At 37.2% G+C, this 19,268-nt stretch overlaps 1 protein-coding gene across 1 annotated transcript in view; it reads left to right on the top strand.

The window, feature by feature from the left end:
- The window catches only part of BAZ2B (bromodomain adjacent to zinc finger domain 2B), a 299,967-nt gene that overhangs the window by 262,963 nt on the left and 17,736 nt on the right, over window positions 1–19,268 (top strand). Inside the window, exons 29-32 of the mRNA XM_039237514.1 lie at window positions 16,391–17,046; window positions 17,327–17,600; window positions 17,774–17,929; window positions 18,296–18,456. Of these exons, the coding sequence (XP_039093445.1) occupies window positions 16,391–17,046; window positions 17,327–17,600; window positions 17,774–17,929; window positions 18,296–18,456 (1,247 nt within the window). The remainder of the gene's footprint in view (window positions 1–16,390; window positions 17,047–17,326; window positions 17,601–17,773; window positions 17,930–18,295; window positions 18,457–19,268) is intronic.

The raw sequence follows: 19,268 nt of genomic DNA on the forward strand, positions 1-19,268 counted from the left end.
TTGAGAACATCATGCTAAGTGGAATAAATCAGACAGAGAAAGACATATACCATATGATTTTTCTTATATGTATAATCTAAAAAATTAATAAAAGGAAAAGAAAACCAAGGTCATGGATATAAAGAATAGATTGGTGATTGCCAGAGATTGGGGGAGGGGAGGTAGAAGAAATGAGTTAATTGGGTTTGTTTTTGTTTTTGTTTTAGTTTAAATAAATTGTTTAAAATTTTAACAAATCTTATGCAGAACCCCAATATCTAACAAAACCAGAATTATTCTGGTTGTTGTATTTGGGGAACTCCTAGCCTTTACAGATAAACCTATATCCTATATACTTGTTTTTCATTCCAGGGATGGTCCCAAAGGCAACTCTAAGAATAGGACTTTGCAAATCAGAGATGAGGCCAGAGGCAGTCAAAGGAATAAACATAAGATGCCTAAAATACTCAAACCAGAGAAATATTTTATAACCTACTTTAATAATTTATAATTTTTGTCACACATGGCCATTTCTAGCACTAGACTGTGAGCTGTTGAAGGCAGACAGTAATGTAGGATATAGGCAGGGGAACTATACTAAAATAAATAATCTGGAGCAAAGTATACATTGAATTGAGGAGAAAAGGGTTGTAGAAGTCAGTTGTGAGATCATTTTAGTAGCCTAGAAAAAAAGTAGGGAGACCCTGAGCTCAGGTACATAAAAGAAACATGGGGAGACCATGATATCTCTTTCTTTTAAGGTTTTTTTTTTTTTAATGTTTATTTTTGAGAGAGAGACAGACAGACAGAATGCAAGCAGGGGAGGTGCAGAGAGAAAGGAAGACACAGAATCCAAAGCAGGCTCCAGGCTCTGAGCTGCTCAAATTCACGGACCACGAGATCATGATCTGAGCTGAAGTCAGACAATATACCAACTGAGCCACTCAGGTGCCCTAAGGTTTGGGTTTTTGTTTGTTTGTTTTTTAACGTTTATTTATATTTGAGAGAGAGAGAGAGTGTGTGTGGGAAAGGGGCAAAGAGAGAGAGAGGGACAGAGGATCCCAAGCCAGCTCCGTGCTGACATCAGAGAACCCAATTGGAACTTGAACTCACAAACCATGAGATCGTGACCTGAGCTGACGTTGGACACTTACCACCCAGGTGACCTAGAGTGCGATATCTTGAAGGTAGAATCACTATAAGAAAGATAGAATGTGATATAAGAAAAATGGAATCAGAGATAAATTTGTTGAATTAATCGTCAGTAGAAAAATTATAATATTTAAAAAAATTTTATGTTTTATTTATTTCTGAGAGAGAGAGAGACACACACACACAGCATGAACAGGGGAGGGTCAGAGAGAGAGAGGGAGACACAGAATCTGAAAGAGGCTCCAGGCTTTGAGCTAGCTGTCAGCACAGAGCCCAACACGGGGCTCGATCTCAAAATCATGAGATCATGACCTGAGCCAAAGTCAGACTGAGACTTAACCGACTGAGCCACCCAGGCGCCCTGAAAAATTATGATATTTTAAACTGAATCAGAGAAGCCAAGAGGAGGAGCTTGTTTAGTATGAAATTAAATGAAAGTTTTAGTATAAAAATCTATCTTTTCATTTAAATATAATTAACATAGTGTTATATTAGTTTCAGGGATACAATATAATGATTCAACAATTCTTACATTACTCAGTGCCCATCAAAATAAGTGTATTCTTAATCCCCTTTATTTCATCCATTCCCCAACCCACTTCCACTCTGGAAACTACCAGTTTGTTCTTTGTATTTAAGAGTATGAGGTTTTTTTGGTTTGTTTGTGGATTTGTCTCTTTTTTTCTCTGTTTATTTGTTTTGATTCTTAAATTCCATGTAGGAGTGAAATCCTATGGTATTTGTCTTTCTCTGACTGACTTATCTCACCTAGCATTATACCTTCGAGGCCCACCCATGTTGTAACAAATGGAAAATTTTCATTTTTTAAATTTTAATTTAAATTTTTTTTTTGAGAAAAAAACAGAGTGCAAGCAGGGGAGGGGCAGAGAGAGAGAGAGTGAGACACAGAATCTGAAGCAGGCTCCAGGCTCTGAGATGTCAGCACAGAGCCCGATATGGGGCTCAGATTTATGAACCGTGAGATCATGACCTGAGCCAAAGTCTGATGCTTACCTGATTGAGCCACCCAGGTGCCCCAGATTTCATTCTTTTTTATGGCTGAGTTAAATTCCTGTATGTGTATGCATGCATGTGCACATGTATTTGTTTGTGTGTGTACACATACCACATCTTATTGCCCATTCATCTATTGATGGACACTTGGGTTGCTTCAATATCTTGGCTATTAAAAATAATGCTGCCTGCAAAAGAATGAAACTGGACCACTTTCTTACATCATACACGAAAATAAATTCAAAATAGATTAAAGACCTAAATGTGAGACAAGAAACCATCAAAATCCTAAAGGAGAATACTGGCAGTAACCTCTTTGACAGTAGCCTTGGCAACTTCTTACTAGATATGTCTCCTGAAGCAAGGGAAATAAAAGCGAAAGTAAACTATTGGGATTTCATCAAAATAAAAATCACAGTGAAGGAAATAAGCAACAGAACTAAAAGGCAACCTAAGGAATGGAGAAGATATTTACGAATGACACATTTGATAAAGGATTAGTATCCAAAATATATAAAGAACTTATAAAACTCAACACCCAAAACACAAATAATCCATTTCAAAAATGGGTGGAAAACATAAATAGATATTTTTCCAAAGAAGACATACAGATGGCAGATACATGAAAAGATGCTCAACATCACTCCTCATTAGAGAAATGCAAGTCAAAACTAAAATGAGATATCACCTCACACCCTTCAGAATGGCTAAAATTAACAACACAAGAAACAAGTATTGGTAAAGATATGGACAAAAGAGAACCTTCTTACACTGTTGCTGGGAATGCAAACTGGTACAGCCACTGTTGAAAACAGTATGGAAGTTCTTCAGAAAGTTAAAAATAGAACTACCCTACAATCCAACAATTGCACTGGCTAGGTATTTACCCTAATACAAAAATACTAATTTGAATGGATACATGTACCCTGATGTTTATAGTGGCATTATCTACAAAAACTAAATTATGGAAAGAGTCCAAATGTCTATCAACTGATGAATATATATATACATACACACACACAATGGAATATTAGTCATAAAGAAGAAGAAATCTTGCCATTTGCAATGATATGGATGGAGCTAGAGAGAATTATGCTGAGCTAAATAAGTCAGAGAAGGATAAATACTGCATGATTTCACTCATATGTGGAATTTAAGAAACAAAAATGATCATGGGGATAAAAAAGGAAACAAACCAAGAAACAAACTCTTCACTATAGAGAACAAACTGATGGTTACCAGAAGGGAGGTGGTTAGGAGGGATTGGTTAACTAGGTGATGGGATTTTAGGTGTTCACTTGTGGTGAGCACCAGCTGTAGTATGTAAGTGTTGAATCACTAAATTGTACACGTCAAACTAATATTACACTGTATGTTAACTAACTGGAATTAAAAAAAAAAAAAACTTTAAAAAATAATGCTGCAGTAAACATAAGGGTGCATATATCTTTAGAGATTTAATTTAAAATTATAAAATTACAAAATATACTATAAAATTTTGAGTCACTGAGGTGAACAGCTTTGGTAAAACTTAAAAGCAATAAAGTGCCCAAGTAAGTAGCTTCTCCCTAACTATAAGAATCAAAAGAGAACTTGGGGAGCCTGAGTGGCTCAGTTGGTTAAGTGTCCGACTTCGGCTCAGGTCATGATCTCATGGTTTGTGGGTTTGAGCCCCGCGTCAGGCTCTGTGCTGGCAGCTAGCTCAGAGCCTGGAGCCTGCTTCAGATTCTGTATCTCCCTCTCTCTCTGACCCTCCACTGCTCGCTCTGTCTCTCTTATTTTTCAAAAATAAATTTGAAAAAAAAATAAATTTAAAAAACATTAAAAAAAAAGAATCAAATGAAAACCTTAAAAAAACAACAAAACCGGAGGTCTACCCTAGACCAATGACATATTCTTCAGTTTGACTAAGGTCCACATTAATCTCAGTCACCTGGGCTTGTAAACTTGAAGTTATCTAGGACTTCAGCTTTCCCTTCAGAATGTCTGAAGTCAATCTCTGAAACACTGCTGAAATCAGTTCTTTCTTAATACATACGTGGATTCGAGCCATCTGGGTGGTTCAGTCGGTTAAGCATCTGACTTTGGCTTAGGTCATGATCTCACGGTTTGTGGGTTCAAGCCCCACAACGGGCTCTGTACTGACAGCTAGCTCAGAGCCTGGAGACTGTCTTCAGATTTTGTCTCTCTCTTTCTCTGACCCTCCCCTGCTCCTCTCTCTCTCTCTCTCAAAAATAAATAAAACATTAAAAAAAATTTAAGAATAAAAATACACATACGTGAATTATTACAGCTGTCCCCAACTTCTCTATACACAATCTCTTCCTTCCATAAATTCTCATTATATCATGTCTCTACTTCAGAACCTCAGAGGACTCCCTACTGCCTATAAGATGATGTTATAAATCCTTATATACCCTAGCATTCAAACATTCATTCTTCTATAAATCTGACTCAAAAATGTCTTTACACTTTTCCCTAATATGAATTTACATAGAAAATCTACTCACCACTGCTCAACACATGTGCATTCCTCCTACTTTGCATACTTTGTTTTGCTGAGTCCTGTTAAATATAATGCTAATTTGCCTTTTCCTTAATCATTTTAAATTTCACCTTTCTTTTTTTTTAATTTTTTAAAATGTTTATTTATTCTTGAGAGAGAGACAGACAGAGTGTAAACAGGGGAAGGGCAGAGAGAGAGGGAGACACAGAATCTGAAGCAGGCTCGAGGCTCCAAAGCTGTCAGCCCAGTGCAGGCCTCGAACTCATAAACTGTGAGATCATGACCTGAGCCTAAGTTGGACACTTAACTGACTGAGCCACTTAGGCGCCCCAAATTTCACCTTTCTTCTTCTTCTTTTTTTTAATGTTTTATTTATTTCCAGGAGAGAGAGAGAGAGAGACAGCGTGAGCAGGGGAAGGTCAGAGAGAGAGGGAGTCACAGACTGAAACAGGCTCCAGGCTCTGAGCTGGCAGTCAGCACAGAGCCCGACGCGGGGCTCGAACCCACGAACCGCAAGATCATGACCTAAGCGAAAGTTGGCCCTCAACTGACTAAGCCACCCAGGCGCCCCAAATTTCACCTTTCTTAATCCAGCTCAAGTTCTAGCCTTTTTATAAATTCTTCTCCAGCTATGTAAATAGAGCTAATTTTTACTATCTGTGAAGTCCTAGAAAACCAAATAATTGTATCATTATCATGGCAATTGATACACATTCAGTTTATTTATATTACTTAAGTTTTATAACCCTCATATATACAACTTTTGATTCTACCTAGTATAAAACATTGTCCTTTATATATCACAGACACATTAAAAATACTTTAAGAAAGTAAGTAATTAAATGTCTTTATCAGGTTTATAAGAATATAAACCTTAAACCTTTGAGAGTTTATAGGAAACTCTCAAATTAAATAACAGTTATTGAATTATTAGTTATTAGACCTCAGTTTCTGTCCAGGTCCTACAATTTAACCTCTCCCCTGATTTCTCTTTCTACAAGAGAATTTAATAGGCTCTGTATAAATTCTTTGGTTGTTATCGTGTCAAATAATGGATTTAAAAGAGCTACAAAGTGATATATAAATATTAATTGTACTTTATACTATTATTTGTAGTGTACCCAAGGTACAGGGGAAAAGGAGGAATAAATTTTCACTTAAAGGTTCTATTTTCTCATAAAGGTTTTATTAATTCACTGATAAATATGCATCTGCCATATATTCTAAGTGCTATGAAACTTAGAAAATAAATAACAGATATAGATTCCTTCTCTTTATCTTACAGCTAATTAAAGTAGAAAAAAACTTTATGATTTTAATCAAGTGTTTAATCTGCATTTATATTGTGCCTTGTACTAAGTACTGTGGAGATACAAAAGATTCAATTAACCTGTCTCCAGAAAGAGCTCACAATCTAATTAGAAAGATATACCATATATGAAGACAAAGAACATGAGCATATTAAGTGTGTAATATAGACAAGTACTATATCTGAGAGGCAAGGATGATAAAGATGAATAAGTACCAACTGATAGAAATGACCATAATATAGTGAATATTAAGTGCTAATATAGGGGGTGCCTCGCTGGCTCAGTCAGTAGAGTGCATGAGTTCAAGCCCCATTTTGAGCATGGAGCCCACTTTAAAAAACAAGTTGATACAATATTAATAATATGCAATATTCTGTTCCTCTCATTTATCACTTTTTAAAAGTTATCTAAAAACACAATCTATTCTTAATAAAGTTAGATTTAACAACATTCATCTATTTAAAAGTATAAATGCACAAGTTTTGAAAAATAAATATCTGAGGTTTTTTTTTAATCCTTATAATATCTTTATCCTCAATATTATAACAAAGAGATAAAAGCAGATCTGGGATTACCTCCAAAGAAAACTATTAATTAAATTCATGTTATGCATGCAAGATAACCCATACCATGAGTAAAACACATAGTGCTAATAACAACAAGGTTTATCAGTATGGTAACCGAAGAGTAGAGACATAACAAAGCACACAGGATCTTCTAAGTCTCCATGTTGGTTCTGCAAGAGTGTTGTCCAGTTGCAGCCTGGACGGGCAACAAGAACACCCCGAGAGAGAGATGCCTTCCTTCACACTCTATTATTTTAGGTTAGTCTAAGACGAGGTAGAAAACCTTTGTTTCTCTAAGCAACAACATATATACATATGTATCTAGCTGTGTGTATATCTGTGTGTGTATCAAAGGACCTCTGTATCTGGGGTTAGCAGTAGGGAGTATGAATACAAAGGGCAAGTTCCATGTACTGAGGGCCTTGGGAACAGTCCCAACATCAGCTAAAGGCCCTGCTGTCCCTCTGTAAACCAGCTCAGTGACTAATCTGGCTTGCCGTCGGGCCTCTGGGAAGAGGGAAGGAGGAGAGTCCTTGTAACCAGTTAGCTAAAACTAAGGTCTTATTCCCCATCAATCTACCCTCTGACACTTGGTGACTCATTAGGTGTATACCTTCCTATCTGGAACAGTTATCATTTGGATTTTAAATGGTGCCTTCTGAAGGAGAAATCAGATAAGCCAGAGAAATTCCAAAACAAACAATATTCCACAACATTAATAGATTCACCTGAGCAATCTATGTATATTCAACAAATGGTCCAAAGCTATGCATTTATAATATTACTCAGGTCAAGGAATCAGAACTAATTTGTTCAGTGATAAGAGCCCAAGCCTTCTCAATGGTAGTATCCCTTAAGGTGGCTGATTTGAGGTCATACCCTCAGCTTCATGGAAAGAGCCCTCGTGCAAAGTAATGAAAACTTGTATCCCTGTATACCTGCTATCTTGCAAGTAGGTTCTGATGCTGACCCTAGAGATCACAGCTGGGAAAGTTGCCAGTGCCTTTTAGATTTTGAGCCACTATTAGCACCACACTCTAACCAACTGAGCTAACCAGCTAGTTAGTGTCATTATAAAAGGTCTCATAGTTATTCCCAAAGTATGCAGACAGTGTTATGTCCAGATAGGAAGCAGGAAGTCCTTGCTTTTCACATAAGAAAACAAGTTCCACTGGATCACAGAGAGTGCCAGCCAGTCTGGCTCAATGATACATTTTATATCCATGTGGCATTTATGCTTTCCTGGTGTTAGCACTCTGCCAGTGTGCTGTTAGTCAGACTCAACTGTAGGTCTGAAGTGGAGAAAAATGCTACCAGGTGGCCCTGATGGATCACTGGGAGCTGAGATGTCAGAATATGAGTGTCCTTCTGCCTCTAAGAAGATAAAGGGAGTTTTACACAGTATAATTAGTAAGGACAGAATTATGGATAGCCTGAACAAATGAGGACTCTGGAGTAATGAGTAATTTCTATGACATTGCCTGGGAGTGGAATGCCCAGAAGGTCCTCCGTAATTAAGAAGGTTGAGGATGACAAATACAACATCCTGATAGTTTTGAAATAAATGTCGGTGTGTGGAATAGCTGTAGAGGATTATTTGATATAGTTTGTTAATATCTATAAAAAAGGTGACAAGAGAAGTATTCATGCTACATACACTCTCTCACCTTCTGTGGTCAGGCATGTTTATGCCCATGCCAAGTCCATCATTATCTTCATGGGTGATCCATATGGACTATTCTTTTTTTTTATCTGAAACAGTAAGTTCCACACAAAACCAGGAGGTGCCATTTTCCCCCCAACGATATCCTCCAGGCAGAATATATTGTATGGGTATAGGACTGCAGCAAAATCTCCTGCCTGTAGCGTGACTGCACAACAAAAATTTAGAACTGGTTGGGGCAAAGAGAGAGTAAAAATTGCCCTTCTTATGAGTGTAACTTCAAGTATCATCTGAAAAATAGAATACTGACATTTGTATCATCCATTCTTCTGTAATATGAATCACAGGAACCTCCCAGCCACTTGTTGAAAGGTACCAAAAAAGGAGAGGAATTTTGAGGTAGAAAAACTCAGGGTCCTGGCACACCAAAGCATATTCTTCATTTCTGCTCTTCAACTCCAAGATGCCAAGGAACTTCACCAAAGTGTAGGGACCTTTATGGGGTATGAGAAGTGTTCAAAGTATACTCAACAGAGGACAGCCAAAATGCACAATGTACAGAGGTCACCATGGAGGGGGGGTTGGTGCACCCATCTTTTAGAATACCATTCCAGCATTCTGTACTGCCTGTGGAGAGGAGGGAAAGTGGACCAGCCACTCAGTACTATGTTGGCACTTGGCAACAACTGTGAAAGGCACTCCAATTGTTTGTACCATTTCTGGAAATCTTACTATGTAATAAATATGTTTCAGTCTTAACAGTAGTATATGGTCCACACATGGAAGAGACACAGTATCTCTATATCCAGAAAAAGTGTATACCATTCAGTAGCTAGAGGAAATGAGATATTCAAAAGCTAACAAATGTTATCAGAGTATCTTGACTTCAGTCACAGACACTTACAGTGCTAGTGTCAAACAGGGTTGTTAAATAGTGTAATGCTGTTGTTTCATACCCTTATCTCAATCTATTCTTGCATAAGAAATACAGTCTTTCTCCTCCATGTATGTAACACTGTCGTACAGCCATGGCAGGCCTGGTCAGTGCACCTGGGTGTTGACAACATACTTGGCCAATGAGTTACCAAAACTGCCAGTAGAAGTCACAATATGTCCCACTGCTATATGGACATGCTGGTTCAGGACTTAAATACCACAGTATTTCCATGCCAGTTATGCAGTCTGTTAAAGGAAAATTGGACTTCACATAAAAAGGCCCAAAAGCCTTTGCATTCATTGTGATTCTGAGCTTCGAGTCATAGGTAACACCATCTCGCCACTCCAATATGGGAACTTGTTTGCCAAGGCTATTTTGCATTCTAGAATAGACACTTGGTCCCTCATTTATGGCAAGCCCATAAATATTTGAGGCTCTTCTCCTTTCTAGCATCCTGAACTGAGAAGTGTGGTTAGCAGTCCCTTAGAGGGGGGCTCAGGGATGGAGCCCAGCCCTAGTCCTTCTTACGTTTGAAAGAGCCCAGATCAGGGAACAAAGAAAGAAACCCTGGCTTCTGGAGTTGAATCAAATTAATGAAGTGGAGCTGATGACTGTGAGTATTCCAACCCATAATCCCATTTCAAGAGTAGAGATGCTACGGGGTATTTCCCACAGTTCTGTTCTCTAAATCCTTTCCTGAAGAGTCTAGAGACTCTTCATGCAAACAAGCAAGCCAAGCCTCTAAGGATCCTTCCAAGTGTTTATGGACCTTTTGAGAACCCAGCTCTTACTCTGTTTATTGGTGGATTTCTTTCTGCTGGTATTCCCATTCAGGATCCTATAGAGCATGCCTCACAATAACTGGTTTCATATCATAAGGGACAGTTGCTTCACATCATAACACGGGGATAGTGAGAGTGTGCCCCACTTTCCCTTTTAAGGGGTCTCCTATCACTCTTTCTAGTTCACCTTCCAACTTAGGATTCATGAAAATCTCTAAGCTGGTAAGGAAAGAAGGACAGAACTGAATTTCAAACCACCTTATCACCACCAGTCCCCCTCTTTAGTGTACACTGTTGGGCTTCTGTCATCCTTGGACATAGCTACTGAGACCATCCTAATTCCACCAAGTGAATTACCACTGACCTCAAGGAGAAATTCTTTCACCCCTGCATGCTTCCCTTCCAGATATCCATGACATTAGACTTTGTTGGACATCAACTGTTGTACAAGATGCAGTTACAAAAACCACTAATGACACACATAGTGCTAATAGCAAAGTTTATTAGTAAAGAAAAGTTACAAGCAGAGAAGGAACAGTACAGAGAATCTCCCAGCTCCCATAGTGGTTCCGTAGGACTTGGATTTATGGCAAAAGCACTACAAGAGATAAAATAGTGTACCCTACAGCTTGCTCTGTATTTATGGGTTAGTATGAGAAAGGGTAGATAGCATGTATTTTCTCTAACAGTAATTGTATCAAGGGACCTTCAGCTCTAGGAACAATGCTCAAGGGCATACACGCCAGGAAGCAAAGTGTACCTAGGACCCTGGGAACAGTGTTGACATTAGCTGGCCTGAAGACTGTACTATCCTTCTGCTGGGATAGGAAACGAAAAGCAAAGTGGGAAGGAAGAAAGCCCCCATGACCACCCAGCTATGTGTATGTGTGTGTGTGTAAAATTATATGTTATATACTGTGATGTGAATGTTACTCTTCCATTTTGTATTAGAATATGGTTACAGCAGTAGGTCTAGAAGTATAAAACATAATTCCTGTTATGGATATGTGGGGGACTCTCACTTGAAGGGAAAGGGTATTATGGTATCAATCATCTTTTCTAAAATTCCTGAATTAGACTAGGAATGAACAATCCTAGAGAGACAAATGAGGAGACTCTGCTTCCTTTAGTCTTCTCCACAGTAATAGCAAGAAATCTCCCAGGAGCTGGGTCATGGTAGCTCTATCAACATGAAGACAGATAAAAATCAGTGGAATTACTCCTGGGGAAAAGGGCCTTTGAGCCCTGGGAGGAAATCACTGCATAGCGACCTGTATTCTAAATGCTGGTGTTTCTACATTTCTTATATTCTTTATCTATGTTTTACTTACAGTGTAGTAAAATTTACTTGAAAGTTATAGCTTGCTTCAGCCCAACTAAAGAGAGCAAAGGAAATTTTTTTTCACTTGAACTCAGAGTGGTGGACATCTAGTGTCCAATGACAACTGTTAGGTGAGCTGAGAAAGTTCAGAGTGACTCTGATAAAACTCAAGAAGACATAGGGATGCCTGGGTGGCTCAGTTGGTTAAGCATCTGACTTTAGCTCAGGTCATGATCTCACAGTTCTTGGGTTCAAGCCTCACCTCAGGCTCTGCTGACAGCTAGCTCAGAGCCTGGAGCCTGTCATTAGATTCTGTATCTCCCTCCTTCTCTGACCCTCCCCTGCTCACGCTGTCTCTCTCTCAAAAATAATAAAATGAAAAATAAAAACAACATAAAAAAAAAAACTCAAGAAGACATAGTCTCTTTCCAGTAGAAAGCATGTTATTTGTTTAGGATTTGTTGTAATGGGAAATGATATTTTCTTTGTCATGATGCACTGGCATTTACTACCAGGGAAATGAATCAAGTGAACAGCACTCCCTGTTTCATCTCTTATGTTTAGTCTGTTTTGAAGATATTTATTAATATTTATTGACACGTGTCAGAAAAGTAAGAACTGGAAGGAACTGGGGGGTTGTATGAGATAGGAGATAGAAAATTATTTAAAATTTAAAAATCTTTTTATGCTAAACATCCTGTATATACTGTCAAATTTTTAAAAATAATTTTAGAGGTTTAGCTGTTTATAATTAAGTAATTTGAACATAAAAGTTAAAGAGATAATGATGAATGGGCTATTAAAATGTATCATCAGCTCATTCTACTTTATTACATATAAATGGGACATCATCTGCTAGTCTCAAGCCAGTAAAAATTGGTTGGTTGGTTGGTTGGTTGGTTGGTTTGGTTAATCTGTTTGTTTTTGAACATATAACAGCAGCTGTTGAATAGTTCTCAAAATAAATCAAGAACAAGTATTAGTACTTACTAAACAATAACTTGTATAAAGCACAGGTATATGAAGAGAGTATTTGTGACACTTTCCACATGTGCCTAATTAGAGGTGATAAAGTGGGGTTTTCTTCTCAGAATAATTGTGTAGAAGTGTATAGAGATTATATGAGGCATAAAATTTTTTCTTAGCTGCTTTTAAGATTTTCTGTATCATTGGTGTTAAGCAATTTGATTGTATGTCTTGGTGTAGTTGTCTTCATGTTTCTTCTCCTGGGAGTTTGCTGAGTTTCTTGAGTCTGTGTTTTATAGTTTTCTCCAAATTTGGAATGTTTTCAGCCAGTATTTTTTCTTTTTTTTAAATCATAACTTATTGTCAAATTGGCTAACATACAGTGTGTAAAGTGTGCTTTTGGTTTTGGGGGATAAATTCCCACGATTCATCGCTTACATAACACCCAGTGCTCATCCCAACAAGTGTCCTCCTCAGTGACCATCACCCATTTTCCCCTGTCCCCTCATTCCCCCATCCACCCTCAGTTTTTTCTCTGTGTTTAAGTCTCTTATGGTTTGCCTCCCTCCCTTTCTGTTTGTAACTGTTTTTCCCCTTCCCTTCGCCTGTAGTCTTCTGTTAAGTTTCTCAAGATCCACATACAAGTGAAAACACGTGATATCTTTCTCTGACTGACTTATTTCACTCAGCATAATGCCCTCCAGTTCCATTCACATTGCTGCAAATGGCATGATTTCATTCTTTCTCATTGCCATGTACTATTCCATTGTTTACATAAACCACATCTGCTTTATCTATTCACCAATTGATGACCATTTAAGGTCTTTCCATAATTTGGCCATTGTTGAAAGCGCTGCTATAAACATTGGGTACATGTGACCCTATGCACCAGCACTCCTGTGTCCTTTGGATAAAGTCCTAGTAATGCTATTGCTAGGTCATAGGGTAGTTCTATTTTTAAGTTTTTGAGGAAACTCCACAGTTTTCCAGAACATCAGCCATTATTATTTTCAAATTTAATGTCCTTGTCTGGTAATTCTATTATCTTGTTAGTTTGGGGTCAGTTTTTATGATTGATTTTTTTTTCTATTTATGGGTCATGTTTTCCTGTTTCTTTGCATGCCTTCTAATTTTGATTGGATACCTGACATTGTGAATTTTACCTCATTGGGTACTGGATATTTTTTTAATTACCACAAACATTTTTGAGTTTTGTTTAACTGAAATACGGTTGAGTATTTAAAACTTGGGAAAAGTTTTAAAATTCGTGAGGCAGGACTAGAACTGTGCTCAGTCTAGGGCTAATTATCACCTAACTACTGAAGTGAGATCCTTGAGTATTCTCCCTGATGCCTGTGAGTTTTGAGGTTTCCAAGTCTGGTTGGTAGGAACGGGTCCATTCCCAGCATGTGTGACCATCTAGCACTGTCACCTCTAATCCTTTTCAGGTGGTTCTTTCCTTAACTTAGTCTCAGGTGCATTCCTGACACATAGGCCCTGATCATTATTCAGCTGAACACTCAAGGGGTCTGTCCACTGATCTGCGGAGTTGTCTCTCCAGGCAGCTCTCTTCTCTCTAGTGCTCCTTCCTGAGCGCTCTAGCCACTTGGGGTCTCCCTTGGACTCTCAGCTCCATGTCCTCACCTCAGGGGTCTGCCAGCTGTGTCTGGATTTCTCCCCCTAAGATTTAGCCTGGAAACTATCCCGAGGAAACAACCTGGGGCAATCATAGAGCTTGCTGTGCTTGGTTTCTCTCATTGTCACCTGATGTCCAGTTTCTTACAAACTGTTGTTTGATATATTTTGTCTGTTTTTTGGTTATTTCATGCAAGGAGGTAAATCTAGTCCCTGTGACTCCTGATTGGCCAGAAGCCTAAGTCTGAGGTATAAACTTTTGGGGTAGAAACTAATTTCAAGAGAAGCATGTAAGCTATTTCAGACATTAATAGAATTGGTTAAATAAGTCATGATATACCCATATAATAGAATATTATGCAACTGATAAAGTATAATTATGTGTTTTGCCATTGAAAGCTATTGAAGGTATATAGTGAAAACATTAAATTCATTATTTCATCATTCAAAAAATATTTATTGAGTCTCCATTTTATAGCCACCATGTTAGGCATTTGGGATCCAATAATAAACAAGATAGACATTGTTCTACCTTTAAGTAAACTTGTTGATTTAAATTCTAGTTTGTGGGGGGGGGGGAATGGAATAGAAAATAAACAGATTATTGTGTCTAATGGTAAATTCTGTAGTGTAAATGTGCCGAAGGATATTCTAAGGTGAATGGGATGAGGCCCCTACTTTCGTTAAGGTGATCAGAGGGGTGCCTGGGTGGTTCAGTTGGTTAAGTGCCAAACTGCTGCTCAGATCATAATCTCACAGTTCATAGGTTTGAGCCTCACATCACGCTCTGTGCTGACAGTTCAGAGCCTGGAGCCTGCTTCAGATTCTGTCTCTCTCTCTCTCTCTCTGCCCCTCCCCCCCTTTTCTCTCAAAAATAAACATTAAAAAAATTAGATGAGGTGACAGTGAAAACTTCATAGGTTGAACTATGAGGATAAAGTTACAGCAGTATTCTAGGCAAAGTAAATAGCAAGTGTGAAGGCCTCAAGAAAGGAAAGAACTTAGCATGTTTGAGAAGCTGAAAAAAAGGGAGAAAGGAAGAATAAGGACAAGAGTGGTCAGAGGTTATGGAGGTTTCAGGAAGTGTAGATCATACACCGTCGGAGGACTTGTGTAGGAGTGTGGATTTTATTCTAAGTTGCAGAAAAGTTACGAGTAGTATCTAATTTATGTAATAGTGTAAAATGATGGTCACAAGTATGCATGTAAGAGTTCCAGAAGAATCTATAGGCATGATTGGTTAACCATGGTTACCTCTGAGGAGTAGAAATAGGGATTGAGGGAGTAGGACAGAAACGGTTTTACCTTCTGCTTCTCATTACTGACTATTTTACCTTGAACACATATTACTTTTCAAGTCAAACAAACTAGTGTATTTATTTTTAACATTTTTTTTTTAATTTCTACTATTTTTGAGAGAGAGACAGACAGAATGTGAATAGGGGAGGGTGACTGGGGGAAGGGCAGAGAGAGAGGGAGACACAGAATTAGAAACAGGCTCCAGGATCTGAGCTGTCAGCACAGAGCCTGATGTGAGGCTTGATCTCATGAACTATGAGATCATGACCTGAGCCAAAGTCAGATGCTTAACTGACTGAGCCACCCAGGCACCCCTGTATTTATATTTGTAAAAGAGTGTTTAAGAATTATTTTTTAAACATTGGTCAAACATATGAACTGGAAGTTCACAAAGGAGAAATACCAGTAAACCAATGAAAAGATAATCAGCCTTACCTAGTGATCAGAAAAAAATACAATTTGGACTTTTCACCTCCCAGATGGGAAAAGATAAAAAATATGAATAGTATTCAGTTTATTTGAAAGACAGGGAAATAGATGCTTTTATGTACTTCTGGTATTAATGTGTATTGATTTAGACAGGAAGATAATTATACTTCAAAAACTCTGAAAACTATCTATTTTAACACTTAGGAAGTTTTTTTTCCTAGAAACTTATCCTAAGGAAGTAAATCAGAGAAAAAATTTTAAATTCCCATGATACAGATACAAGATCATTCATCATTTACAGCACTGTTTATAATAGAAAATAACTAGGTCCTATTAATAGCTATCAGTAGAAGATTGATTATTTAAGTTAATTACATTCCATTGAAGATAGCCATTAAAATTTATGGTGCAGTTATAGATTTATTGATATATCAGGATGTTTACAGAGTCTTATGCAGTAAAACATGTAGTTTAGAATATTACAGTAGGATTTCCTTTTTTTTTTTAATTTATAGGCTTAAGTGTATATGTGTATGCATAGAGAACTCCTAGAAGGATTTACAAAAAAAATTAATAGTAATTTTTGTCATGTATTAGGGCTTTTAATATGTTAATATTTTAATTTTTGTAATGATTAGTTACAAAATTACATTAATTTTCCAATAAGCAAACAAATCTAGCCTATAGAAAAAGGAAAAAATGGAGAATATTAGCAATCTAGAAAAGTTTGGTTAGGTATTTATGCATATAACTTGATAAATGGTAATAAAATACAATTAAAATATTGGTTTGATATGGAGTAACTGATCTTCATACTTTTCAATTTTGTAGGACTAGAAGAAATTGCAAAGGAAAGAGAAAAACTAAAAAAGGCAGAAAGTATCCAGATGAAAGAGGAAATATTTGAGACTTCGGAAGACACTTTAAATTGCTCAAATCCAGATCATTGTGAGCAAAAGGAAGATCCTAAAGAAAAAGATAACACAAATCTGTTTCTTCAGAAACCTGGCTCTTTTTCAAAATTAAGCAAGCTTTTAGAAGTAGCTAAAATGTCTCCTGAGTCAGATGTAATGACCCCCAAACCAAATAGTAGTGCAAATGGGTGTACGTTGTCTTATCAAAACAGCGGAAAACATTCATTGGGCAGCATTCAATCAACAGCAACACAAAGCAACATGGAGAAGACAGACTCTAATAATCCATTCAGTCCTGGTTCAAGTGGTCCCGGGAAGTTCTATAGTCCTCTACCCAATGACCAGTTGTTAAAAACACTGACTGAAAAGAACAGACAGTGGTTCAGCCTTTTGCCAAGAACCCCTTGTGATGACAGTTCACTCACCCATACTGATGCATCAGCTGCTTCTGTGGTGACTCCTCAGTCTCAGCCACCGTCTCAGTCACCCTCCCCTGCCCCAGCTCCCCTCCTGGGGTCATCTTCTGCTCAGAATCCTGTTGGCCTAAATCCATTTGCTGTATCACCTCTTCAGGTTTGTGCTGCTCATTTTTAATGTTGCTTTATTTAATCTTTGACCCTATGAATATTCAATGCAATCCACTGAATATTTGTATGATTGCTGCCACAGTTTGAAAACTGGAAAGAGTCAGAATTGCTATTACCAAGCTTCATTACAAACTTACGCACTTTTTCTTAGGCAGAGGCATCTTTAATAACTTTGTTTTCAGAATTTAAAAAATAATTTAAAATGCTAAACATTTTCCCTAACTTTTAAGATTATTTTACTTCTAAAATGTTTTGTTTTTTGGTAGATGAAAAGCGGAGTATCTATGATGGGACTCCAGTTTTGTGGCTGGCCCGCTGGCGTGCTTACCTCCAATATTCCATTTACATCACCTTTACCTAGTCTGGGATCAGGGTTGGGATTATCTGAAGGAAATGGTAATTCATTCTTGACTCCCAATGTTGCTTCAAGTAAAAGTGAATCTCCAGTCCCACTGAATGAAAAAGCCTCTTCAACTCAACCTGCAGCTGTTGAAGTAGCAAAACCAGTAGATTTTCCTAGTCCCAAACCTATTCCAGAAGGTAGGTACATTGAGATGGTTTTTAGTTACTTATATCATTTCATTGTTAATAGAATCCTATATTATAACTGAATCTTTGATTATATATGTAGTTATAAATCTTTTGATTTGCATTGTGCCATTAATTCGTATTTAAGATATTTGTAAAAGATCTCCATATTTATCTTAACTTAGAAATGCAGTTTGGTTGGTGGAGAATTATTGACCCAGAGGACCTAAAAGCTTTGCTCAAAGTGCTACATCTCAGAGGAATAAGAGAAAAGGCATTACAGAAACAAATTCAGAAACACTTGGATTATATTACACAAGCCTGCATCAAGAATAAGGATGGTATGAGATTTCTGCTCTTTTGCTTACTTATAAAGATTTTACTAATTCTTTGACCTTAAGATATATTTTAGTATGTCTTAATTTTACTAAAACGCATCTTTTCTTTCCTATTTTACTCAAAAAACAGTAACTATTTACATTTCTTAAATCGGTATTACTTATAAATTTCTACAACCTGCAGACACATTGTGTTGTTTCTTAAAAAAGAATATTCCTGCTTTTAAAAGTAAGCTACCTGCATATGTACAGGTGCAACTTGTGTGTGTTAGATTATGTACATGAGTTCCCATGGAATTTTGTTTACTTTATGAGAGAAACCACTGAGGAATAAAGTAGATTTTAAAATTAATTTCTTTCCAAATGTAGTTGCTATTATTGAATTAAATGAAAATGAAGAAAACCAAGTAACTCGAGATATTGTGGAGAACTGGTCAGTAGAAGAACAAGCAATGGAAATGGATTTGAGTATTCTTCAACAGGTAGAAGATCTAGAAAGGAGAGTTGCATCAGCAAGTTTGCAAGTAAAGGTAAAATTGGCTTGGAATAAAATCTGTTTTTAGGATAACGGAAGGTAATTAATATTGATTATATGCCTGATATATGCCAGTTACTGTGTTGAATGTTTTTATTTTATCTCATTTAATTCTCCATACGATCCTGAATTAATTTCCTCCATCGTACAGGTAAGAAAACAGGCTCAGAGTAAGTAACCTCCCAGTGGTCTTAGAGTAAGTGGCTAATGTGGGTTCAAGCCAAGTCACTCTGTCAGTCTAACTCCAGACCATGTGCTCTTTTTATTAAATCTCACTGCCTCCTTAATGACAATCACAAATATCATTTCTGGTATGCAGTTCTTCACTGCAAGCAGAATTTCACAGTTTTATCCGTAATAATAGAATGTTCTATTAAATTCCTGCATAGTGTTTCATATAAGACCAGGAAGCACCTCTATACAAGCCATGTTCTATGTCAGACTTTCACTCTATATAATTTAAAATTGGAGACTATGGATATATCTTAATGTATGTTATATATTATGGTACTCACACACGCATACCCTACATATGTATATAAGCTTTCAATATATGTATTTATCTACTGGGCATGACCATGTCACAAACGACAATCAGAATTGGTTTCCAGTGGAAAGGCAAAAGAAAAGCTTTATCTCTGTGCAAGACTTTTTTTTGGTTTTGTAAAGAAGAGTATAAAGGTCTTCTCAATTGATAATAAAGTGATGTCTCTGAGAATATAAGTGGATTGACAATGAATAAATGTGAGACAGACAGCTGAAAAGGTTTGGAAAATGTAGTTTCCATGTAATTTGATTTGATATTTC

The sequence above is a fragment of the Hyaena hyaena genome, unplaced genomic scaffold, assembly GCF_003009895.1.
Source record: "Hyaena hyaena isolate Hyena2069 unplaced genomic scaffold, ASM300989v1 scaffold_126, whole genome shotgun sequence".
NCBI classification, from domain to species: Eukaryota; Metazoa; Chordata; class Mammalia; order Carnivora; family Hyaenidae; genus Hyaena; species Hyaena hyaena.